The sequence below is a fragment of the Juglans microcarpa x Juglans regia genome, chromosome 3S (assembly GCF_004785595.1).
Source record: "Juglans microcarpa x Juglans regia isolate MS1-56 chromosome 3S, Jm3101_v1.0, whole genome shotgun sequence".
NCBI classification, from domain to species: domain Eukaryota; kingdom Viridiplantae; phylum Streptophyta; class Magnoliopsida; order Fagales; family Juglandaceae; genus Juglans; species Juglans microcarpa x Juglans regia.
This window is the reverse complement of record NC_054599.1, coordinates 21,668,859-21,696,198: the sequence shown is the minus strand read 5'-3', so window position 1 is coordinate 21,696,198 and position 27,340 is coordinate 21,668,859. Positions and strand designations below refer to the sequence as shown.

Genomic DNA, 27,340 nt, shown 5'->3' with positions numbered 1-27,340 from the left:
AACTTCCTAACAGAATACATTAAACAATTTAATTTTTTTAAATGTAAAAAAAAAAAACAAAAAATATTCTAATAATATTTTATTCAATTTTTATTTTCTCTCATCTTATCTTAACTCACTTCCCAACCCGGCCTAACAGTAGTAAATTTATATTTTTTGTTACTTTTATTTTATTATTTATAGGAAAAATCTAATTGTAAACGATTTTACGAACTAATACGCGCATATATTCAATATGATTGGTCAGAAAGTAGATTTTATTGAAAACAGTGCTAATTTAAATTTAGAATATAAAGACAATAATATTAGTACGCAGATTAATACGCAAACTTACTTGTACATAGCAAAACTGTTATTTATTTCAGGAAAAATCTAATTGTAAGTGATTCTGCGCACTAATATGCGCACCATTTTAATATGATTGGTCAGAAAGTAGATTTTATTGAAAATAGTACTAATTTGAATTTAAAATATAAAAACAATAACATTAATACGTAGATTGATACACAAATTTATTTGTACATAACAAAAGTCTTTATATCATCTCTTCGTAGCTAAGCAAAGAATTTCAACAAGGAACGAGGTCAAAGATAAATATACACATGCTGGTCCATCCCAGTTCAAGCTTCCGAATCTGAGGAATAATAATATTCAGACTAGCCTACCCACCCACCTCACGAAGGGCCCCATACACTAGTGGAATCCATATATTGATCTAACCATTTTTTAATGGAATCCATATAATCCTCAAAGATAGCATTACTTTTCTTTAATGGAATCCATATAAATGTACATAATTAATAAACATAAGATCGATGTAAAATCTTCCATGCAAAATACATAAAATGAAAGAATAAATCCTTTCTTCCCCGAAGTCCTAACCATAGCAAGCTGTTGGACCCTAACTTTTCGAAAAAAAGCCATCTTTTTGTAATGGGACTTATTTTTAACAAACATTAAACCTCAATGCCTAAGTTGTTGGATCCAAACTTTTCAAACAGTAATGGTACACTTATAATTCTATTTTACAATTTTTATACAACTATGTTATAAATTAAAGATATTTATATAAAGCGATGCTATTTTATAAGTTGTTTAGAAAAATATCTCTTATTTAACACATGGCTATATAAAGATTATAAAAAAAAATTATAAGTATATTATTTTCCCATAAAAAGATAACCTTTAAGTGGCATGTTTATTAGTGGGGGGAAAAAACATGAAGTCTAGGTGTCAAATCGTATTAACATGTCATGTTTGTGTCGTATTAAGACATGTATATTATATTATATGAGTCAATCTGAACACGAACTGTTAAGCTTATCATGTCAAAATCTCAAACCCTAACACGGCCCATTAACATAATAGGTTGACACAACACAACCTGTTTTGACCCGCTAGTAAATACTACGAAATAAGTTAACACGACCCGACCCGACCTATTTTAATCCATTTATATAAATGAATTGAATAGACCCGAAATTAACCAATTTGACCTAATTAAGTTTAGTATAATTTTATATAAATGGTAAAATCACAAAATCTATAAAAAAAATATAAAAATAATTACAAGTCCAAAATTACAATCCAAATAGTAAAAATATCGAAATTAAAATTCCAACAATTTTACTTTTACTTATAAGAGTATAATTGTAGTTTTAATTTTCTTAACGAGTCATAAAGAGTTATAATGGGTCAAAACAGGTTGACCCGTTATCAACTTAAGAGCACTAGCATTGATTTTCCTATATACATCTTCAAAATCACATTTTTTGAAAATTGATTTTACATATCAAGAAAAACTCATATATTGGATTATGCATCTTTAAACCAAATAATAATAATATTTTTATTTTTTATTTTTTTCTTAAAATTATTATTTTTTATATATTTTACAATTAACACCATGTGCTCAAAAATATCAATTCCATATATCTAAATATTACTAATTTCATATATTAAAATGACCAATTTTATCAATAAATATTAATATGTACTAAAAAGCACTTTGTATCATTAACTTAATACAAATTTCATATATCAAAATCATTTTAATACAAATTCCACAAAATTGATTTTAATGGGTAAGAGAGAGAAAAAACAGTAAAATAATATTTGGAGAGCGAATATTATTTCTTTAAATTTGAATAAACACTATTCATAACTATGCTAAATTTTGAAGATGCATAATTTAATGTAGACCAATTTAGAGAGACATTCTGCAAATATGAAAATACATAAGCCATTGTCAATGCTTAAGCAATTTTGTTTTATCGAGTTAATACGTTTCTATCCGAATTCGTTAAGACTAAACTCAAACATGTTATTATCGTGTCGTGTTTGTGTTAGGTTAACAGGGATCGTGTCACATATTATCACCCACACGTCCAAGTACCATATTTATGATCAACATGAGATGGTCGGTCATTAATTAATGGTGCAATCCAATTCAATGCAATTTAAATTATAGATATAATGCATCTGCTCTTTTTTTTGGATTTTGTCTATTTTTACAGGGATGCAAATATTTATTTTCCACGATAGTTTGAAAATCATGTTATGTCGTACGTATAACAACAAGCTGATCATGTTCAAAGTACACAAGAAGTTGAGCATGATCTGTACTAATTAATCAAGATTAATTCCTATGAAGTATGATACTATGATCCCTAGTTAGCTAGCTACAAGACAGAATAATTCCCATGGTTTATTTTTCCCAAACTCTCTCTCTTTTTTTGGCAGAGTCCCTGATTAATCAGGCTTTTGCACAAACCATTAAGTTGGCTTCAAGCCACATTTGTTTATTGACTTTGGCAATAAACTCGTCAGCTCTTTGTTTTAGCTCCTCAGCAGGCAATCCCATCTCATCTTCATCGTCATCGTCCTCAACTTCTGCTTTTACTTGATCTTTTTTATCTTCTGCCTCCTCTTGATCTTTCATCACTTTTTTTCCTTCAATCATATTCGTACTGTCCTCGATCAAGATCATCTCCAATTTCCTCTCTTCTTTTTCCTCTGGAAGCTGATTGGAGTAGTCTAGACTGTGCTTAATATACACATCATGAGTTTCAGAATTCCTCTCCACTTTGCTCTCTCGAGAAGTGGAGTACTGTCCCCTGAGACTGTGACTCCTCTCCACATATTCGTCGTAAAGGTCACTCGCCGGTGACAAGTTTGAGTCGAAAAGCTTAGATTCCCCCACAAGAAAGACAACTATGACATTGACAACGATGAACAAACACTTGGGTTTAACGAAGAAAGAAGAAATATTTGGGAGAGAGGTGAACAGAAAATGCTTCATTGCACAGCAAAGAGAAGGAAACCGGTAACAGTAAGAACATAGTAAACTACATGTTAGTGCTATAAGAGAATGAAGAATGAGACTGTAAAGAAACTGACTCTTTTTGTAACTATTCATGGCTCTAAGCTTTTCTCCCATAGTTGAATCCATTGATGAAAGGAGAAATATGAATACTAATTAATACAGTTTAGAGGTTTTGAGATAGTAGGTTTAAAAGGACTCTGTCAGAAGGAGTTTAGATATTCAAGGAGCCAGGGAGCTAGAGATGGAACAGTAGTTGTGAATACCTAATTAAAGTTGTTGAACTGGGTTCACATCTGGCTGAAAATAGAGCAGTGGAAACAACGAATTATATAGAGGCCGGAGGCCGAGGGAAAGGGGAAGATATTTTGTAGTCTAGGCCGGCTACTTTACAACAATATTATTGTAATGCATGCACGAGAAGGCTGCATTTCGGAAAGCCGAAGGCAGGTAATTACTTTGACATGATCAATGTGTTTAATTTGTTAGGTACGTGCTTCTGTTACTGTTGATGGTTTTGAATCCTCCCACCTTAATATATATATATATATATATATATATAAAAATTTTATGTACAGTCATTTTTATATGTTCTTTACATACTATACAATTGGCTACATTACTTTTTTTAATATAAAATAATTATTTTGACTAATCAGATCAGTAAAATATACAAAAAATATATAAAAGTAACTGTATGTAACATTTATTTGGATCAGTAATAATAAATAGCAAAAATGTTACTCCTTATATTTATCTTTGATTTTATAATTCTTAGTTACATCGACTGATCATGTTAAATATAAATTAAAAAAAAAACTATTTAAAATATTGTAAATCGATTTGTATGATTGAGATAACAAAATTCAGAACCAAGAATAATAGTTTTCATATATATATAAAAGTCAATGGTTCCTATATATCCTGATACATGGTTCAAGTCCGGCCGTGCATCCAGGTTGTGACTCCAATATATTAATTAATTTAGTAAGTAGAAGTGTAATGTTAAATACATGTTTTAAATAGACAAATTTAATACAGACCTTTTAAATAAAAGTGAGATAAATTTTTTTATACATTTTCATAAAGGTATCCACTTTTTTTTTTTTTATAAAAAAAAAACTATATATAATTTATTTATTTAAAACTTATATAAATCATCACTCTTTCGGAAAACAAAGTTCATATATTTCGGGCATCCTCGATGAAGTAAATATTAGAGTGAATATTAAATAAACCGACGTGAAAATACAATTTTCTTGTTGAAAGTTAGCACTAGAAACTACTAGAAAGTGCCAAGCAGTTCCCACTTTTCTTTGGTGGGCTCGCATTGGAAAAGAAAAGGGATCGTAGTAATTAAATATAGGCCAAATGTCCATGTTTGTTTCCTCTGATTTGTTAATACTTTTTTTAGTCATTATAATTGAAGTGAGACGTGGGCATTCTGTAAAGGAGATGCCCATTCAGTTAAAAAAGAAATTCATGGAAACAACAAGAACAAGGACATCACAATCATTCTCTATTAAATCTAGTTAGTTTAGACATGACATGATGTCATTGTCCAACAAGTGTCAAATAGACAAGTTTTGCATAATCTTTTTATAAAAATAGATTATACTTTAGCAGAATCTATTTTTTTACAAAAAACTTGTATGAAATTTACCTATTTAAAACTTGCACATAACATTACTCATTTATAAAACAAAGAAACGTATTAAGGAAATAAGAAATAACCTAATATTGTTGAAATCAACCAAAAGAATCGAATATTTAATAGTGAAAAAGCGAGATTTTGAATGAATCAGTGTGATGGATTTTGTTTTGAAAAATACTATATGTTATGCTCTCATTCTAGTCCTATCTTACTGTTTTAACATGATATTGCACTTATTACTCAAAAAATAAGAATTAATCTAATAATGATGGAAGCAAAGTAAGAGTGGTGTATAACATAACTCATTAACTTAAGTATTTTAAAGCGCCTCCGATTTTCGAGTACTTTAGCAGTATCCAATCACAACATGCCATTATCATATCATGTGTACCAAAAATGGATTCTCCTGAGATGAAATAAAAAGGTAAAGAATCGGAATATGGTTAAGGTAGATGGACGGTTTATTTAGATTCCTCTCCAAAAGAGTGATCCCACAATATAGACATGTGTTTGATGAATATGACTGAAACTTCACACAAGGGCCTTTAAAGAAACCGTGACATGAGAAAGCGATACTTTCTTAGCCAAAGTGTATGTTTCCTTCATTTGCTTATCTGAGAAGAAAGAACACATTTTAACCATTTTGGGGAGAAAGTGGGGCTGCGTGCTACTGAAAAGAGATGCACAGCAGTTTAAATTATTTATTTATTTTTCCATATGGTTCATGTTTGATCTCTTTCTCTACTTATTTATTGGGCTTTGGTCATCAGATCGATTGGCTTTTGACTCTCAGTTCCTTTTGTCTTCCTTTTCTTGGCAATATGAACCTCCCATAAACAGAACCTGGCGAAGATGAGGGAAAGTTGCTGGGTAGGTCAGGGATCATGTGATGCGATATTGGAGCTGCCATTCCATTTCAACTACAAATGAGGCAGTTGTTCAACCTTATACGACTTGGTTAATCCTAAAATTCTCATCAAGACATCAACAGCTAAAATAGGACTTGGCATTCGATTTTAAAGGTTAATGCATCGTGCCTATCGGTTTCCAGGCCTGCAAAATCAAAAATATAAGCCGGTGTTCTAACTGCAAAGTGATTCAGCCAGTTAGAATTTGCTATAAATGGATCGGTTCTTCGTCGGTCAATCAATGTAAATGAAGAGATGACAAGAACAGAAGTCACTTCTTATCATTGAAACGATAAAACCCAGCATAAGCCATAAGATACAACACAAAGGCACCATTCCATCTTGGACAAAATAGAACCTAGACCATACAAGCACTCAGACAACTCCACCACAACTACAAAAAAGCCGGCAAAAAAACATTACTTTGGTTTGCTCAATTGCAGCCATAAGACCTGCTGGTTAGAGTCAAAGACAGCTGATTCTAGCAACTGCTAACAAAAGAATGAATTCTGTGCAATGATTTTCTCCTTGCCACCCAGAAAGGGATCAGGAGAACTAGATTGCATGTAAAACATTAATGGAAAAAATCAATGGAACACCTAGTCTATTCAACCTCTAGGCCACAAAATTGTAGAACTAATATCCTCAAAGGACCAGTGCAACCTTCTCCTGGGAAGCATAAGTAGAAGGATGGGCAATCAGGGGCTCATAGTGATCAGCTCCAGCACCACACCAACCTGTAAATCAAAATGCTGCAACTAAATGGCTAGCTTGGGATTAAACAGATGCAGTGGAAGAAATAGCCAAACCAAAAGAAAAAAAAAAGAAAAAGAAATGGTACACTCATGACAGAATAATAACTTTATATCGTGTTGGTTGAATTTGGATCCCGATTGAGAGCTGGAGAGAGACATACATGAAGCGGACCCTAGAGTATTTATAGCTGTCCGATTGGATTTCTTGGGCAGCACCATATGCTCAATAAATCTTGTAGGGCCCACTTTATTTATATGTCTATCTTCTTCCACTCTTAAACCCTAGAGTTTGGATAGGAATCCTAGGGGATCTAAATCTGTTCCCAAAGGGATTATAGCCTATAGGAATTAGGATTTTCTAGGATTCATGACTGAATGAAAACCAATTGCCATCCAAATGCATTTATACAAACAGTAAGGGAATATATCACAATGATAGCTCCCTTACCTGTTCCTTTCATGAAAAGGAATAAGGGAGGTTCACAAATCTGACTCCTTGGACGATGTGGGAGGAAGAAAACACAATTTTCCTCCTCAACCATTGCGTCAGATCCATGTGCTTGCACCTGTAAAAAATGAATTAATACAAGGAAACTAAATGATTGATGATTCTTATGGTACATCTAATATTATACACGTACACAGTAAAAGAAGATACATTTTACTTGATCACCTTTATTAATTGAGAATTAATTGTACCCATATAAAAATAATATGCCCAGCTGACCAGTACCGGGCATTTTTTTATAAGTAAAAGATTATATTAATAAGAATGGGCTATGCCTGAGTATAGAGGGAGTATACAAGAGGTAACACCTATTTAAGAGGAAGAAATAGAAACAAGAAAATCATAAAACTCGAGGCCATTGAAATCAACAGCTTTAGCCTATAGGAATAAAGTACTAACAAAGAACAATCTAATCTTCTCCAGTGAGTGCTCCCTATCTTCAAAATTCCGATTATTTCATTCCTTCCATAAGGCACTTCAAATGAAACTTCTATAAGACAAGCTGAACAAAACACACCCCACTTTAAAAATTCCAATAACTTGTGTTTGTATGAACAATTTGATAACTTCTCAGAGATGACTACGCTACAGTAACAAATTAAATTATACTAGCTACTGGCAATGACTCGCTAGTGATAAGATAATTGTGGCAAAGGTGGTGGCGGGGTGTTTCTATTACGGCAGTGGTGGCAGTGTGGCGTAATTGCATATACTCTGAGAAAGGTAATGTTTGTACTATTTGTACAATTATACGTTCTATACAGAATTTGAAATTTTAATTTTCAATCCTAAGTTCAAAATTCCTTGAAATTTTCAAAGTAATTTCTTTTTTACCCAGATAATGGCCCCCCAAGTCACAGGTAGTAAGTCCTACCTAAAAATCCCTCATCCAAACATAACACTCGCTCCGTTTTGATAATGAAAGTGTTTCATCTCATCTCATCTCATTATTACAATTTTCTCAAATTTTCACACAAAATATAATAAAAAATTTAACTTTTTTAAATTCCAAAACAATAATAATATTAAAAAATAATATTCTAATAATATTTTATTCAACTTTCATCTTTCATCTCAACTCACTATCCAAACGACACCTAATTCTTATTGACAAAGGCTGTCTGTCTGAAGGCAAGTACACATTGCACTATTTTTTCACATTAAGCACTCAAATTTTCAACCCAATGAAATTATGAAAACTGCTACCTAAACATCTAATTATTTTAAGAAAAAACCATAACGGAACATATCACAAAACTATCAACTTCTAAAGGCAATCGGGTTTGCAAAACTACCGGAATTTACACATTCATTACAATAACCAGAGTTTCAATCATATATATTATTTATTCCTCCAAAATAAACATTTACAACTGTGAGATATCATACGAAATCATAGTATTATTAAGTATAGCAATAATCAAATTTGAGTATTTCTAATCAAATTGAAAAATAACAATCAAAAGCTCAAATTGCAACAAAGCAAGACAGAATCAATGTAAGAACCAAATGTTTATTCCTTACCACGTATATCTCCCGCTTGAACTCCGTTGCAAGGCACTCTATTGCTATATCATCTCCAAAAGCTGCAGCATGACCTTCCCTATTCTCATCTACAGATAATAAACCCTCCTCGGTACACTGCAATGTGATGATATCATATTCATCATCAGATGAACCAGAGATCGACATGTATTTGGCCCAACTCGGACCATCATTCACCGGAATACATCTCTCTTTGTAAATAGACTCCGCCGCCATTTCTCTTCAATAAGAAAAAGTAAAACCCATTCACAAAAAAATAAAACAAAGTAACATACACGCCATAAAAATCCGCAGCAACATCCTCACTTCAACTGATATACAAAAAACTACACCACAAATATCGTTCTTTTAATTGCATTGAAAAAGAGACCAATTAGATCTCAAAAAAGAAAGAAAGAAAGAAAGAAAGAAAGAGATCTAAGACTAAGAACCATTAAATGGCTAAAAAGTTCTGAACCAACATCTGCCTCGGCAGAAACGATCAGATCTAACAATGTGTTACGGAAACAAATAGATCTAAGGAGAAAGAAACACCTTTGCACGCCGAGCTGAAGGAGCTCGTCGATGGCCGAATCCAAAGCCAGGCGATCCGATTTCTTGGCCAATAACTTAATCTCCTGCACCACGTGGATCCCCCACCCGTTCTTCAGATCGGGCGCGTACATGTGCTTGATCGCCTCTTCGATGGCCTCTCTCTTCTCCGCTCCCACCGATCCAAAGTCCTCCAGGAAACGCCTAACCGTTTTCCTCCGCAGCTCCCTCGCGTCGAACCCACGCGCAGTTCCTGACCCGGCCATGGCCTTCTGCGACGCCGTGAAAAGACAGTTACCGTCGGCCGAGACCTCCCCGCCGTGCGAAAGCCGGAAGACCACGGAAACGGAGGACGACGAGTCGTCAGCTGGGTGCTTCCAAAGGATCCCCTTCGCGTGCAGCCGTTGTAGGTGGCGCCTCTGTTGTTCCTCCAGCCCATGAACGTCGTCCCAAGCGGTGGTGGTGGTTTGGTCAACGAGATCTACGGCCTCAATTGCATCTAGAGCAGCTGGCGCTGACTTAGGGTCCCTCCAAGGAACGGTCGGTGAAGAGGTTTGAAATGTCTCCGCAACGGTCGTCGAATCACACAGCAGTTTCCCACCCATTGCTCACTTCTATCGTCCTTTTTTTTTTTTGCCTTTTTTTCTTTTTCTTTCTCTAAATCTTTTCTCTATTTTTTTTAAATTTATTTTTTCTACTCTCTTCTTCGACGGAGAGAGAAAAACCACGGAAGAGAGAGAGAGGAGTTGCAGAAGAGAGAGAGAGAGAGGGGGGTTAACGGATAGATGTACGAAGAGGGAGAATATAGACACGTGTCAAGATCCGGTGGAGCGTTTAGCTTCTCTAGGACTAGGAGCGTGTGGAGCCCGTGGACCTTTACCAGCAAATCTGAGCCAAAACAACCAAATTCAATAAAAATAAAATTAAAGATATAACCAACGTTAATTTTACATATCATATCTTCATTTTTTATGTATAAAGTATGTCACTTTTATTTCATTGAATTATTTTTTATTTAAAGAATTTAAAAATTGATCGATAATTTCACATTATTATAATATTATATATAAATTTTCACATATATATATAATATCTGATCTACAAAATTATTCTGCAAGTTCGTTTGAAATTGATTTGATTAATTTAAGTTTAAATGAATTTATTTATTAAACCAGTAATAAAACGATATAACTATTCAAAATATAATTTCAATTTTTTATTATTATTTCTAATTTTGGTATTTTAAACTTTATATCGAAATTTCAGTTTATAAATCAATAAATAGTAATATTTATGTCCCGTCTAAACGTTACACCAGTCTCAACAGTAACCAATTATATAATGTCAACTTATCAAGACATATCAGGCCCAAGACACCCCCCCTCGTGCGGCGCGTGTTTACCTCCGAACAAGGGCCGGCGCTGGTCTCATCACAGACAGTTAGACACGACGTCGTACTGCCTCTAAAATTGTAGTCCGTAATAATCAATGTAGAGATTACAAACCCATGGATACATCGGAGGTTACAGTAATTAATTTAGACGTTTTCCCATATATTTTTCTTCCTTAATTATGATTTATTTTTGGGATATAATAAATTACAATTTGTCATGACCAAATTAATAATATTTATTGATAGAAAGAGAGGGGGATCATATAATTCTTGCAAAATTGTGGGGGGGAAAACAAAATACATGATAAAATATATCTTAAGTTAATTATTATTATTATTATTTTCTATTGACTCAAATTACCTGTATATTCTATCTACATGATCTTACATTATCGAGCATGAAAAAACATTTTCATCATTAAACATTTGAGTCAGATCATGATGAGCACAATGCATTAAGCAATATTGGGGAGGATATTGGAAAATATAATATTCCCCTAATTGATCTATGCCCTCTTGGTTGCCACCCTCCGCAGCAGCTTCCTCTTCATGTTCAACAATCTCTACATGCTTCCCTAGTCGCTTCTTGATATCTTCAACAAGTTTCGCTACTTCGAATGCTCCCCTCACAGTCACTTGCGAGGCTTCCATATTGGGTTCCACACTTAGAATCCCTAATTATTAAACAAAAATAAATAAATGTTTTAGCTTGAAATATATATTCCATCCATAAAAATCCCAACTTCTATGTATAGAGTACTGATTTTACGTACGTACGTACTTACCTGTCATTCTCTCTATATTCTTCTTGACATCATTGACACAACCTTCGCAATGCATGAACATTTTGAGCACCACAATCTTCACTTCAACCTGCATAGATTTATAAGAAAAAGGACACTAATTACTTAGCAATTACAAATTAGTGATCCTGATTAACGTACGTACAAGAGATGTTGATCAAGAAGATCTAGAAAGCTGTCTTAATTTGGTACCATGCATGCATGCATGCATATTATAAATGTGATCGATCGACCCACCTCTTTTTTCTTTTCCGGTTCTTTTCTAACTTCAGTATTATGAAATTTTGGAGAAATCAGCTCAGCGTTTCTGCTATACTTCTTCTGAAGTCTTTTTAAAACCTTTAATGGATCGGCTTTCTTGCCCTTCACTACCACCAGGTGATTTGCAATATCGATCACCACATCCTCCACACCTAATTAATCAATCACATCATGTAGTACTGCATCCTTTTGCTCTCAACAATATTTTAAATCAACAAAGATATATATATATATATATATATATATATATATATATATATATATATATATATATACTGGAAAAATGACACAAAGTACTATTGAAAAAATAAAGTATTTCCGTGAAACGTTACCTTACCTTCAAGACATTTCAAGCACTTGAAGACTTTTCTACAGCATCCGTCGCAATGCATGTATGCTTTCAATACAATAATATCGTCGCAGTGAGTGTTGGGTGCATTTGATCCCTACCCAAAAAGAAACAAATTAAGATTCAAACGCCATACAATAATACTGGGTTAAGAGTATCTGTTGCAAGGACGACTTAAATTGACTAGAACGGAAACAATTGTTTGTGGTTTCAGTGGTAGTACTACGTTGTCCATTGCTTGTCTTCTAGGTCAGGTTGGGCTGATGACAATGGCCAAGTTTACAGGGAGGATCACCTCAAAACGACATTTAAATAAGACTCTCTCTCCCTCTCTAACTGATGACAGATTCCCAATCTATGTGGAAGAGGAATGAAATCATGCATAAATAGGGGTCAATCAAGGGTGTTTATATATTATCAGATATACTCAATTAGCTTATCCCCAGTAGTTCAATTCTAGGGCCTAAAGCGGAAGAAATAGAGGCACAAAAGAGAAACTTCAAAACAATATTTATAGTTATATTTAAACAGTATTAAATGCTTAATAAATATTATAGAACTTACTTTATACGTCTATCTCTCATATTTTAGATGGGGATCTAAATCCATACATACTTATATATATATATATATTTATATATATGATTTAAATCCATCCATACTACTGCATATTACTTTATACGTCTATATCTCATAACGCATAGATTCTGTGATTACGCGTTGGCTGACATCTTGACCTAGCCTATCTGTGTTAGTATATAGCTAACCAATTAGATGGTCCATTACATGCTAAAGGTTTAAATTCTTAATCTTTTTATAAATTAACGTACGTATTTCCAATTATGGAGCTAAATTCCAAACTAATTATGGGACATTAATTGATTTTAACATCCCAAAACTCATGTCCTCGGAGCCAATGACCTGTCTGTCTCTATTTTCTCTTGATCTTGAGATAAAAGACTAATTCAGAAGGAATTTAAAGCATTGCTATTTACAAAACTTTGTCTATAAATTTACTAGAAAAATAAAGAGTCTTGCCAAGTACAAGCGAGTTCGCGCACCAAATCGTATACCGATGCTTACATAACCTTTTTTATTGAAAAAAAAAAACAAAAGAAATTTTTTTTGAGAGAATAAGAAGGTTATATATCTCGCGAAAATCATTTCCGTCTTCAATTCGTACCATTTTGTTAAACAGATGTTTTATATGTCAATATCGGTGCACGAATTAATGCGCAAACTCGCTTGCAAGAAGATTTTTTCATAAATAAAGAGCCTTGCTATGTTCGGTTAACGCCACATAGCCTAGCTAGCGCGTTAGCAAAACTAAATTTCCAACTTTGCAATTTGTTCATATCTTGCACTATATAATCACTTTGTGAATAAAATATTTCTCATATATCAATTTTCCTTTTAGTAATTGCATGCGCTTGTAAATGAGATACCATATTTAATTAAGGGTCAAAGTCCTATTTTTTTCATTATGTCTTTGTCGACCATGCAGGCGGTTGCCATCTTGACGTTGGTCCTCTCCTGAATAGTACTAATTATTAATGGTTGGGCTAATTATTGGTATATATATTTATAACCCTCTTAAATTACAAATTTTTATGATCAATAAATCTCCTTATTTAGAGATCAATAAATATTTATGACTTAGTCGGATTGGACAGGGATACACATTGTAAATTAATGTTGACTAAATATATGTGAATTTTGACAGCTTTTTTGCACCTCATGATGATCATGATCTAAGCATGCCTATTATTTTGACAGTTTTGCATTGAGTGAATGTCACAAATGATTTCCCAAAATTTCAGATGGATTTCTATGATTAATCTTTATTATTTTTGCTGCTGCTTTATATGGGAATTACTGTTAATATTCCACTTTATAGGGATGAAAAAAGAAGTAAATAGCTATTTGAAAAGAGAAGTGATAGGTTAAATAGATCCACAAAACAAATTACTACTTCATAAATTAACTAATTATGTTGTTAGATCTTTTTTACAGTAAAATAAATTTTATAATTTGATATATCACAGCAAGTCATATTAATTTATGAATGAGATCTCTTTATAAACCAAACATTTTTTTTAAATTAAAATTAGATGAAAATCCAATTGGCTTGAACATGCGGATACTCTTATGAGATCTCTTTATAAACTAAACATCTTTGGTGAACAGTACACGGAAAAGTTTTTTTAATTCCCTTGCAATTTTCCCCTCCCCCCATTTTGATTGCTTGCTCGACTCTCTATCTATCCAACCACTTACTAGTGATCATGACCCTCCTTGATCTCCAGCTCCTCCCCCGCCTCTTCTTGATCTTGTTCATTACGGCCTTCTCCATCTAGCAGATTATCTGCTCCTGATCCAATATTACCTCCTCCTCCTCCAATCTTTTCTTGCTTAGAAATTTCAACCTTTTTTGAACACTTTTTCCATATCCGGCGGACGAGTTTTTCCGAGTCAAACACACCAGTCACAGTTGCTAATTTTGTGCTTTCCGTCCCATATATTGAACGGACGTACTGATCATTAATATGTACTTCAGAAACTCCTAGGAATTCATGTCAAGCAAATTATGAGATTCATCGAAATCTCTCTCTATATATATATATATATTCTCTTGGAATGGATATATAGATGATCAGAAAAGGCTGGTTTTTAGGAAACTCAATATACCTGGCATAGACTCGCAGCATTTCCTGAATTCTTTCTCGCACTTGTTGCAATTAACATTGAACAATATCTCCACTCTGATTCCCTGAAACAAGATGATCATGAAGTGCGCTGATGTTGAAAATTAATTATAAAGCGATGAATTACCAAAAGCAATTATAGCACTACAAGAAAATTGTTTATTTGTGACCAGTTAATTCTAGCGAAATGATTATTTACAGTCAAAATGAGTCTGTTTTGGTCATAAATAGTCTTTTCGCCGAATTAAATAGCTACAAAAACTCATTTTTCTTATAGTGGCAAACACCAAATTATGTTTGCATGCAAGTTGAAAATATATCATAAAATCTCCAGCATGCATGCGCGCGGCAGCATGCACTTTAACCTTGTCATGCATTCAACATACATTTTGTTCTAATGCTTCTTGCGAGGGACGCTTGGCTTTCTTGGAGAACTCCAGGCCGGATACAAATGCGCCACTACATTTTGTTCCAAGCTTCTTTAGGGATTCCATACTTCAATTTGATGGCCTTCACTTCACTTGGCGCGCGTAATCTACAAGACCTACTTTTGTGCGTATTTCACTTGGATCTTTCGTCCTTTCTATCTCTGGTTGCGGAATATAGATACATATATATATATATATATATATATATATATATATATGCCGTTTAATTCTCTCGGAAAAATAAGGGAGAAAAAAGAAAAGGAAAATTACAACGAAGTACGTACGTACCCTTGATAGGCGATAGCATTAAAATTGAGAAACATGCATGCATGCAATCGATATGATGGCAAGATCATGCGCGCGCATTGATCATCATGGTCAGGTGAGCCAAAGTTAATACCTCTATTTACAGCATTTTACTGCAGAGCAATAAATCAATTTGGGCTGAGAAGAATCAATTAATATCACGCTTATATATGTATAATTGGTAAGCCTAGCTGGCCTATAAATTCAATTTATTAGTAAAGCATGCGCAAAGAATCTTATCCAGGAGTTACAGTACTCGTTAATCCATGTCAAAGAAGGAATAAATGATAGGGCCGGCGGTTGAACTTGATTTTCAGATCAAATCCACTACTTCAAGCTGCATGCATGCGTGATTCGTATCATTATTGGAATTAATTTTAATATTTATTGTTATGATTCTCTGGTTCCATCAAGACTCAGATTGAGAGTGCAAGTAGTGATAAAGAAAATTACAAATGGCAGAATGGGAAGATTTCTCATGTAGACCGATCACCTCAGTTATTGTTGGACTCCAAGTCAGGTAAAAGCCCAGATACACACAACAGATTGCCTTTGCCCTTTAGGCCTGGGCTAACCCAGCCCACAATGTTTAATGACGTGTCCAACAATATCCACCGTGATAAAACTTGATTATTCGATTTCATACATCAAAACGTGTCATCAAAAGAGAAGGTGATAAACCCAAAACTACCAGCGTTGGCACATGTTGGACAGGGATTTCTCCACGTGGAATTCTCACCCACGTGTCTTCACGGCGTTGTAGACACCCGCTCTTCGTGGTTGCACAAATCCTCCTCCATGACCCTTTCTTCTCGTCTTTTGGTTCGGAGGACTCGGTTTTTTAGTGAATCACTTATGCTCTCGCTCCTATTATCGGTAAGATTTGTACGTTTGTCTTTTCTTTTTCTTTCTATTATCTTTTCATTTGGTTTTATTGTGTGTTATTCTGAAAGAGTGAGTTGAAAAATCACCATGGTCACCAATCACCATTGAAGCTTGCTTCTTTTTTCCTTTTCGGGTTTCACTAACACGAAGAAGATCTGAATCTCAAAAAGCAGCCAACCCAATCAAGCAAGAAACACTAACACAAGTAGCAAAGGAAGAAATGTCGGGTGTATCTCTAGCAGTGGCTCCTCGGACAGACCCTGACGGAACCAGCATAAGTGCAGCCACAAAACCCCCCCAAAAACAGCCCTTCCCCCACAACCAGAAGAAGCAGAAGCAGTCGTTCGTGGGGGGTATATTGGGATCACTGCGTGTAATAGAACTCCAACTCGTAGCATTCATCATTGTTTTCTCAGTTAGTGGTCTTGTCCCACTCCTCGATCTCGTCTTCCCCGCATTCACCTCAGCCTATCTTCTACTACTCTCACGCTGGGTCTTCCCTTCCCGTGGCAGTACCAGCTCCGGGTCGCCTGAAATTTTCATGGGAAGCAAGTTTTTTAGGTTCTACGAGGTTTTGGGAACCACAATAGGGCTGTTCTTTCCGCTGGCGTACGTCTTGGGTGGGTTTGCGAGGGGAGATGACCATGCAGTCCGGTCAGCCACGCCGCACCTGTTCTTGCTCTCTTTTCAGATACTGACTGAGAACATTGTTTGTGGATTATCTTTATTCTCCCCACCGGTGAGGGCATTAGTTCCTTTTCTGTATACAGCCCGGAGGATCTTTGTGATCACTGATTGGGTAAAGGACGTCTGGACCAACCAAACACTGCCTCTAAATGCACAACTTAAGGTAAATTCTCTCAACCGGACTAGTTTTCATAGCTTCATGGTTGTGTTGATAATCTGATTGATTTTGTTGTGTCGACCGTGGCGTAGGACATTGCTTGGTTTTGGTTTGGGAGGAGCCTTGCAGTTGCAAATCTGGTGTATTTCTCCACCAATTTGTTTGGATTCTTGATTCCTAAATTCCTTCCGGGTGCTTTCGAGAAGTATTTCAGGGAGAGAGACGAGGTTCATGCAAAGACTCTGGAGGAGAAGCGATCTGCAGCCATCAACAAATCCCAAACAACAGATAAGAAGGCTGATTAATAGTTCTGTACGTACTTAGTTAATTGGTGCCATAGTTTTGGTACCATAATTTTGTTTTGGAAAGGGAAGATCAAAGAGACGCGCGCTAGCTAATTCCCTTTCCAGTGCATCTAAGCATTCGATCTGCTTGCCATATGTAGCTTCTTTTAATATCATCTCTTAATCATCTGGCCAATGCAAAATCAGGGCCATCTTTTCTGTAACAGCGTTAATTGAAGTTTCAAAAATAAGATTTCCATCTTCTAGCTTTTGATAGGAATCTTTCCACTTATTTTCCAAATTTGTATGATTATGTTCTTGTCACGAGTTTTGATGTCTACGACAGTAAAGACTCGTGATGATTACAGAGCTCTTTTTTTTTTTTTTTTTCTTTTTTTTTTTATATATATATTTTTTTAAAGCAAGATTCATTCCATAGTAGAAAAAACAAGGTAAAATGACTCCAGTTCCGGCAGGGAACCGACTGACGTGACATTTGAAAATTTAAAAAAAAAAAAAAATCGTGTGAGTAATATGCAGGAAAAATGGAGGAAAAGTAAAATGAGGAATAAAAATGTAAAAAGCGGGAACCGAAATGAATATGAGCATCGATCTTCGAGTTTTCTTCTCCCTCCCGAGTTTCGTCTTCGACTAAATCCAGCTTCGTCTTCGACTCGTCTTGTCCCGAAAATCTCATCTTGTTTGGAGCTTCATCTTCTCCCGCGAGATTCATCTCCTTCAAGATTTTGCATAAGTGCGTGCGTCTAGAGGTAAACGGGAAGGAGACATACTCACCACTCACCGAGAGAGAATGAGAGGCGCGACGGTAATAACGAAATGACGCACCAAAAGTCTCTCATGATGTCCGATGCTTCAACATGAGAAGCACTCCAATATTTTGAACCTTTCAGAATGCTGACTTACGAGAATGCATGTGGTGCCTTGCACGTTATACCATATAGTACTTCAACTACAAAATATTTTGCTTTATATGTATATTTTGATCAGAGGCTCTAACCAGCCATCATTAGCTAATGGAATAGCAGGAGAATTCATGATGGAATACTTTGAACCTTTCAGAACTATTGTTATAGAACAATTGTTATATATAAATGTTTTAAGAATGCAAATCTATATATGTTTCTCTCTTTTGGGTTCAAACGAATTTTCCGTTCGATTTTCTCTTTATATATATATAAAGAGCACCAGAAGTCTCTCATGATGCCCGATGCTTCAACATGAGGGAAAGTGTTTTGTACCTATTCAGCTTGTTCTGTTCTTAGTTATGAAAACAGGGGATGGTTGGGATGCTACGGCTTGGAGCAGCAGCGAGAAGAGGAAGCGCTGCTAGTGGCTTGCCTTGGGAATGAAATGGCTTACGAAATGGGGTAGGCAGAGGATCGAAGGGAGAGGCAGAGCTTTCAACTTTGAAGGGAGTAGGAAGATTTCGGCTTTGTGGGTTGTCTCGAAGATTTCTATCTCATCAGTTTTTCTCCTTTTTTTCGTTAGTTTTATGCGACTTGATTTTTGAAGAACAGATAGAGATAAAGAGTCATAGAGCTGAACGAAACAAAGAGAGAGAGAGTAGAAAAAATAATTTTTTTTTTATAAAAAGTGAGCCCGGTTACGCGGAATTTTTCCAACCGATTGTAAATAAGTTTTTGTTGAGGGATATACATGGTGGTAAAACTCCTAATGCTTTATTGCAGACGGTCGATTGCGCAAGGTTATATGCATATCAATTTTGTAATTAATGTATTTTTTTCTTTTCGTCATTCTTAAATATTATGAAGTAAAAACTGAATGTCTCTTTGATAGAAAACATTGTCCAATTACAGAGCTTATTAGCAGAGTCGTCAATTTCTTTATCATGATTACAAATTTACAATTAAAAAGAGTAATGATATCTAAATAACACATCTCATAAAATATAAATAAAGATATAATTTATAAAATTATTATTGTAAAAAATATTATGAAAGTGACGTGATTGCTTGTAAACGCTGCTGACAGCAGAGGCGTCTGCAGAGCCCACGATGTGCTCTCTTTTTTTCAAAAAAAAAACAAAAAACAAAAAAGATAAAGTTATGAAGCTTAAAAAGGAAAAAGAAAAAAAGAAATAAATAAAAATATCTGTGGGTACTGGAAACTTGAGAAGTAGAAGAAATGCGTTGAGTCTCGAATTAGGGATTTAAAAAATGTCTCGAATGAGATTTTTTTTTTTTTTGTTTATCAAATGATTAAGAAATAATTTTTAATAATATTGTGAATTTTTTTATTTTTTAAAAAAAATATTTATTATTATTAAAATATATATATAAAAAAAATTATACTATTCGAAACCTTTTTTTAGATTCCGAAACATTTTTTTAGATCTCGAATTCGAGACCATAGCAGTACTCTGGGAAGTAGCAAGATGTCAGTATACATAAAAGTGCTTTGATCACAGCTGACAGCTCCGTATTGAATTGATTGACATTTGATTCAGAATTTATTTTACTTCCTATATAGCAAGATGTTTAGATACAACGCAAGCGTTATCCAATCCTCAGGCTAATTAGAAATTAGCAAAGAAGGGTAGTGATAGGGTTTGGGTTATTATTCTAATACTGTTTATTTATTATTTATAAATTTTCTAAATTTTTTATTTTTTTAAATATTTGTTTAATATTTTTAATCATTAAGAACAAATTAAAAAAATATATAATTTTACTTCTAGTCACTTCTTTAACTATTAAGTAAAATAACAAATTAAAAAAATTAAATATAAAATGAATAGTAAATAAGTAGTAAAAATGTTGTAATCCTATCATGTTTCATCAAAGAATATCATGAGCATACACTACTAAAAAATATTTTATAATAATATTTTATTTAACTACCATTCAAAACATATCATCTCATCTTATATAAGCTGTCTATCCAAATCCAACCTTAGTGTTGCCACGAGGCTTGGTCAAACGATGTGTTTTACTTAGTTTTGAGCATCCTTGCCTTCTGTTAAGTGGGCTTCTTTGTATATGTCTCTTTGATCGCCTATCAACCTCTCTCGAGTCTTAAGAGCTTGGTTGTTGTCTAGTTTTTCTTATTATTATTTTATTAACCATACTTTTTATTGAAAATTTGGAGAACAAAAGGATGGAGTTGAGAGCCTGTACAATCACTCAAACGAATTAGAATGGTAAATAACCAACAAAAAGGTAAAATGGAGGGAGTTACTAAAGTGCTCTCGATCTCATAAATTAAAATTAAAATTTATTATAATTTTTTTAAAAAATTAAAAAATTAATTATTTTTAACTATATAAAAAATTGTGTTGAATGTATTAAAAAGTAAAATTTTATAAATAGATTTTCTCAATTTAGACGAATGGCAGCTTTCACAAGGTCTTTGCATTGTCGTTATTGTCCAATACAATAATACTTTTGTTCACATAATTATCGCGACATTATTTATCCTCAATCTTCGAGTCTTTGGTTCTTTACAGAAATCCTAAATTAAAGGTAATTTGTGGACAGCTTGTGTTATATTTTAAAAAAATTATTTACATCAGTCGCTGTTATCGCAGTATACCGTATTGAGGAGAAAAAAAACAAAAAAACAAAAAACAAAATAAAACAAAACGTTGAATGTGCGGAGAAGCGGCTGATTCATATCATTGTTCTATATTTTAAAGTATTGTTTTTGACTAGAAATTGATTCCCCAAATAAACACACCGCTCTCTCTATTACTTTGGTCGGTTGTCCTTATCAATCACGATCTCGAAAAGTCTGTATTGCCCTTTGGAACCTTGAAATATCCCTAAACCCAATCACTGTCCAGGGTTGTGCACTTGTCCCAAAAAAGGGCAAATACAAAAGGCTGAGAGAGACAGAGAGACAGAGCACTGGGCAATAGGGCAGTAGACTTTGCCCCCTCCTCACCTGAACCGAGTTGCTATACACCACCACGCGCCCACAAAAAATATTTTTCCGTAAAATATAAAGAAATTCCATAGATTTTTTATTTTGCTCTTTATTTTACATTTTGTTATACTAATTTTTTAAATGTAAAGAATACGGTTTACAATTCTAAAATATTTTTAATTATTTTTTCTCTCTTTTATACGTTTTTCAATCTGCTTTTGTTTATTAGTATTTCATTCCAATCCCTTCTCCTTATTACACATTTTTTCACCTGGTTTTATATTGAAAATGATCCACCGTTTTATCCCTTCTCACTTATCTCTATTAGGGGTGAAAGCCAACCCATTCCGTTCGGTTTTTGGGCTAAACCGACGCCGACCTAAAGTTAATTTGTGGAGAAAAAAATTGGTCGAAACCGGTTGACAGAGGGGAGAAACACCGGCTGAAACCATTGCTTCATTTCTTTGGCGGTTCACGATCGGTTCCCAGACCGAACTTTCTCTGAGAGAGTAGAGAGAGAGAGTGTTGCAGAGAAGAGAGAGAAAAAGAGAGGATGAGAACAAAGAAGAACGCGAGGAAGAAGACGAGAGGAGAAAGACGAAGTTGGTTTGAAACGACGCCGTTTGGTTTTTTTGAATTAAACGACGCCGTTTGGTTTAATACCAAACGCCGTCGTCTAAATTGTGTTTTTTTTAAAACACAACTTAGGCTTAAAACGACGCTGTTCCACTTAGACTTAAGTGAAATGGCGTCGTTTTAAGTACATAATATACATAAAAAAAAATTAGTTTATGTAGTCGGTCGGTTTAGCGGTTTGAACTAGGTTCGAACTGACGCCGAACCAGTCGATATCGATTTTCTCTATTTGCTGCCGCATGCCGACCGGTTCTCCAACGGTTTCAGCTGGTTCTGAGCTCCGGCGATCGGTCTGAGTTGGTCTAAGTCGATTTCTCGATTATTTGTACAGCCCTAATCTCTACAATATATGATTATCATAAATACATATATCAAATATGACATAATTATATAATTAAATTTGGATTAATTTGAAATATGGCATAATTATATAATATTGTATATTAAGAAATATTGCAAATTTATTGGTAGTTAGAATAAATATTTGAAATAAATAAAAAATATTAAAAAATAATATTTAAATGATATAGAGAAAAAGTAGATAAGTTGATATGAGACCTATTATAAAAATCAATATGTAAAATGAAAAAAAAAAGTGAGTTTTGGTGATATATTTTGAAAGATAGGATACAGAAACCATTGGAAATGCTCTAATAAATTGCTGATAAGACTTTTACTCGCTGAGACAATACTTGCATCACATGCAATCACACATACAAAATCATATAAGAATTAGATGAGATAGTGAGTTGAGATTATATGAGTTGAGATAAAAGATAAAAGTTAAGTAAAATAATATTAGAATATTATTTTTTAATATAATTATCATTTTAAAATTTGAAAAAACTAAATTGTTTATTATATTTTGTGTAGTAATTTGAAAAAATTATAATGATGATATGATATGAAACACTTTCATTATTTAAACGGGACCTAAACTATCTCAAATTAATTACAAATAAGATTTAGATCTTGTTTAATTACACAAATAAGATGAAATGATATAAAAATTAAAAGTTGAATAAAATATTGTTAAAATATAATTTTAGTTTGAGATTTAAAAAATTGAATTATTTATTGTATTTTGTGTGAGATATTAAAAAAGTTGTAATAATTAGATGAGATGAGATGATTTGTTAAACCAAATGAGGCCTATTATTATTTTTTAATTTCTCATAAAAAATTAAAATATATTTTGAACATGTTTCATACATTTAAACACATATCGTAATATATTTTATACATTCAATCACGTCCCAATTAAATTTACAAAACATTACTATTCACATATCAACACAAATCATCTAAAATCATGTCAATACTCAAACGCAATCTAAATCTCAAACATTATGCTTAAACAATATGTCAATCATAAGATCAAATTTACATAATTTATAGCTAAAATGGACGAAAATAATCTAACATGAGATTCTTAAGCATTGTTTGGATACTAAAATTATCTTAACTTATCTTATCTGATCTAATTATTATAAAATTTTTAAATTTTTAAACAAAATATTATAAAAAATTTAAAATTTTTAAATCCTAAAACAAAAATAATATTATAATAATATTTTATTCAACTTTCATCTTAATTCACTATCAAAACCTTCTCTTAGTTTAGGAAAAACCTACTCTTCCTGTTGGGAGTTACCGCTGAAGGCTCTTGCTGTAATTTTTTTTATTTATTATTTAGTAATTAAGAAAGTATTTTTTTAATAATATTGTGATTTTTTTATTTCTTTAAAAAAATATTTAAAAGTGTTAAAAAAATACATGTAAAAAAAAAACAAAAAAAAAAAACGAAAAAGCTACTATAATTTTTCTCCATATTTGTTTATTTTTTAAAATAATTTTTCTATGATAATACTAAATACAAATTTAAAATATATAAATTTCGTGAATTCCGTTGCAAAAAAAGTAAAATTCACGGTAAAAGAGCTTCGTTTGGATTCATAACTACTCTCAGTTCATCTCAATTTATCATTACAATTTTTTTAAATTCTAACACAAAATATAATAAATAATTCAACTTTTTTAAATTTTAAAATAATAATAATATTAAAAAATAATATTTTAACAATATTTTATCATCTCAACTCAACTCAACTCAACTCACTTCAACATCCAAACGCAACCTAAACTCCTTCAGAATAGATTATAAGCGTAAAATATCGGCACGCAACCTATATAGGTGGCTTTTAAATTTTCAAAATTCACTTTTAATTTAGTTTCAAAAGTAAAGCTACTTTTAAAAAGAAAATATCCAAAAAAGAGAGAGAAGATTTTACATGTTAAAGTGTTGCTAATTTGTTACTAATCATTTATATATACTATACATCACACTTATTTTTATTTTTTTTAATTTTTTTAATTTTATTCTTTTTAAACTAATTGATCAAATCAATACCTATTTTATATTTAAAACGTAGAAAGAAATACTCTTTGAAATTATTTTCAAAAACATTTTTTCTACTTTCAATTCTTAAAAGATATTTTTTTAAAATAAGAAAGTTAATGTCTACTTACTAACACATATTTCGTTTAGATATAAAAACGATTTCATCTCATTTTATTATTTTAAATTTATATATAAAATATAATAAAAAATTTAATTTTTTTAAATATTAAAATAATAATAATATTAAAAAATAATATTATAATAATATGTTATTTAATTTTTAACTTTAGGTCCCATTTGGATTGAGAAATTTAATCAACTCATCTTATTTAATCATTATAATTTTTTTAAATTACCACGTAAAATATAATAAATAATTTAATTTTTTTAAATTTCAATTCAATTTTTTAAAATTTTAAAATAATAATAATATTAAAAATAATATTTTAATAATATTTTATTCAATTTTTAATTTTTATCTAAAATTATCTCATCTTATTTTTATTATTTAAACGTTTGTTTTTGTAAATAAGATGAAATAAAAGTTAAAAAATTAAATAAAAATTGTTAAAATATCTATTTTTAATATTAATTTTATTTTAAGATTTTTAAAAATTAAATTATTTATTTTATTTTATATAAAAATTTAAAAAAATTATAATAATTAGATAAGATAACAAAAGGGATAATAATCGTAACCTTTCTCTCGAAAGTTTAGAGCACTCCTTCCTCGCTGTGTCTACACGCGCACCGGATAACAGAGTGTGGGCAACTGTTCTCTGCAACGAACGGTCACCTCTACGTACCGCTTCTGCCTTGTCTATCAAGTGAAATTAAAACCCTATCACTGCAAAGTGCAACGCCCCCCTCTCTCTATTTCTCTGATCTCCTTTACTCCGGAGCCCCATCAAAATCTACACTCTCATCCTAAACTATAAGCAAAGATGAAAATAAAGAAAGGTAAAGTATACCCGTCTCCTTCTTCTTCTTCTTCGACGTCGACTGCGATTAGCTGCCCTTTTGATGGAGATTTTCCCGCCGTGTTGAAGCTCCTCCCGGCGGCCATTCTTGCTCTAGCCTCTGTGCTCTCCCTGGAGGACCGTGAAGTCCTGGCCTATATGATTACCCCCTCCTTGAAACCCACTACTTTGTCTCCAATCGTCCAAGATTCCAAGAAAAAAACCCCCAAGAAATCCCCAAGCAGAAGCTACAACACCAAGAACAGTAACAGCTCCCACAGACCGCCGATGTTCGACTGCGAGTGCTTCGACTGCTACACTAGCTACTGGTTCAGGTGGGACTCCTCTCCCAACCGCGAGCTCATCCACCAGGCCATCGAGGCTTTCGAGGACCACTTGGCCCAAGGCGAGCAGTCAAAGAAGGTCAACAGCAGAGGTAAACGCAGAGAGAAACCTTCAAGCCACCGCTCACCAGAAAAGTCGGCCGATGTTTCGGAGACTCCGACGCCACAGGAGATTGAGGAAAGCTGTGGTTTTTATGTGACTTCTCCGGAGAAGGAAGTGGATTTGGTGAGCTGGACCGACAAGGTCGACGGGGTTGTCGAAGGGAATGGTAAGGACAAGAATATAGAGTACGAGGTAGCTGTTGAAGAGGTTATGGAAGAGAAGTACGAGGACGAGGAGGCTTCGGTGGCTGAACCGGCATTGAGGGCTGCGGGCAACAGCAACAACCACAAGGGTTTGGCCAGAAAGGTGCTGCCGGACGTGCTGTGTATATTCAATTCTCGTTTGTGGAGCCTTTGGAGTCCGAATGCGTAGGTCAAAATTTTCAATTCCTCGTATTAATTTTTGGTTAATTTCTATTGTGGTTCAAGTTTTCGAGCCCCCCAAAAGGCAAAGATTTTAGAAGGAAATGGAAATATATATTTTGGTGGTGGGTTTTGTTTCGTACTCGAAATCCCAATGTGGATATGGTGAAGTCTGAATGAATCCCTTATTATTATTTTTTATTATTTTTAATTTTAGAACATTTTAAGTTTCTCTGCCCTTTGTGTTGGTTCGCGTTGCCTGGGCCATATATATTGGTCGGTGGGAGTAATTTTTCTCGGCGGTATGACTGGAAAGTGTTCATATTTTTCCTTTTTCTGGGGTGATGGGGAGGTAGTAATGATTATTGCTTAATTAAGAACTTCTAAGCTTTTGTGTTGGTGAAGATCATTTCTGAAGTGGGCCAACCAGTTCAGATATTTTTAACTGGGATGTTATAATACCGCATTGCTCTTTCATTTAATCGGTTCTCCTTTTCTCAATGTCAATGGGATGCGATTTTCTATGCTCTCTCTTTTGATTCCAGTTTTTTTGGCTGGACTGCTTCGGATTCCAGTTTTATTGTTCTTCCGAAGATCACTGATCTGGGTTCGGTACCCTATGTTTCTGGGTGCAATAGCCTAACTTAATGGACATTGTCCAACCAATAAATCTCCTGAAAACCCAAAATTTCCCTGTACAAATACAGAGATTTTATTGTTGGCTCTGCTTCATGAATCTGATAATCTCATGCAATTTAACTTTGTTGCCTACACAACTGTAAGATTATGTTTCCCTAGCTACTCTATGATTTGGATTGTTGGATGCAATAAAAGAGTTAAAAAAATTAGTCTGTAAAGGGATAAATACTTGAGGGCTGGGCCTGCCACTTCTGTGCTTTATAGTAACGCAGTCACCTGCTGACTGGGGTCGTGGGGGATGATACATTGTCCTTTGGGGTTGTATTTCCTGGGTCGCATTCATTTCTGGATTATTGGGGCCCTACTGAATTTAGTTTTGGTGTTGGCCGTTGCTACTTGGTACTGTTTAAAAAAATTATTTGGTGATGAAGAGCGAATGGCTTTTAATCAGAAAGGTAAGGTTTTGAACATCGTGATGGAGGCGAGGCGATCGAGTTTAGGTGTAAAAA

At 33.5% G+C, this 27,340-nt stretch overlaps 5 protein-coding genes across 6 annotated transcripts; 2 read left to right on the top strand and 3 right to left on the bottom strand.

Annotated features, from left to right (window-relative positions):
• Positions 1-2,591: 2,591 nt before the first annotated feature.
• Positions 2,592-3,582, bottom strand: LOC121257382. Its single transcript, XM_041158372.1, has one exon. The coding sequence runs from the start codon at positions 3,449-3,451 to the stop codon at positions 2,756-2,758; it is 696 nt and encodes a 231-aa protein (XP_041014306.1). The 5' UTR covers positions 3,452-3,582; the 3' UTR covers positions 2,592-2,755.
• Positions 3,583-6,145: 2,563 nt separating this feature from the next.
• Positions 6,146-9,977, bottom strand: LOC121257381. Its single transcript, XM_041158371.1, has 4 exons — positions 9,227-9,977; positions 8,672-8,912; positions 7,088-7,205; positions 6,146-6,621 (listed from the first exon to the last, which is right to left on the bottom strand). Exons 1-4 carry the CDS (start codon positions 9,826-9,828, stop codon positions 6,530-6,532), a joined length of 1,053 nt encoding a protein of 350 aa, XP_041014305.1. The 5' UTR covers positions 9,829-9,977; the 3' UTR covers positions 6,146-6,529.
• A 61-nt stretch (positions 9,978-10,038) lies between these two features.
• On the bottom strand, positions 10,039-12,264 carry LOC121258791 (heavy metal-associated isoprenylated plant protein 8-like). Its single transcript, XM_041160330.1, has 6 exons — positions 12,256-12,264; positions 12,018-12,126; positions 11,657-11,832; positions 11,402-11,489; positions 11,005-11,290; positions 10,039-10,111 (listed from the first exon to the last, which is right to left on the bottom strand). The coding sequence occupies exons 1-6, from the start codon at positions 12,262-12,264 to the stop codon at positions 10,039-10,041; spliced, it is 741 nt and encodes a 246-aa protein (XP_041016264.1).
• Positions 12,265-16,219: 3,955 nt separating this feature from the next.
• LOC121257379 lies at positions 16,220-17,635 on the top strand. Of its 2 annotated transcripts, XM_041158370.1 has the most exons (3): positions 16,220-16,344; positions 16,527-17,203; positions 17,290-17,635. In XM_041158370.1, the coding sequence occupies exons 2-3, from the start codon at positions 16,574-16,576 to the stop codon at positions 17,500-17,502; spliced, it is 843 nt and encodes a 280-aa protein (XP_041014304.1). In that variant the 5' UTR covers positions 16,220-16,344; positions 16,527-16,573; the 3' UTR covers positions 17,503-17,635. The 2 variants fall into 2 exon arrangements, with proteins under 2 accessions (XP_041014304.1, XP_041014303.1); XM_041158369.1 differs by having other exon boundaries at positions 16,290-17,203.
• A 7,584-nt stretch (positions 17,636-25,219) lies between these two features.
• LOC121257378 lies at positions 25,220-26,373 on the top strand. The gene has a single exon (XM_041158368.1). It carries the CDS (start codon positions 25,369-25,371, stop codon positions 26,200-26,202), a length of 834 nt encoding a protein of 277 aa, XP_041014302.1. The 5' UTR covers positions 25,220-25,368; the 3' UTR covers positions 26,203-26,373.
• The last annotated feature ends 967 nt before the right edge of the window (positions 26,374-27,340 follow it).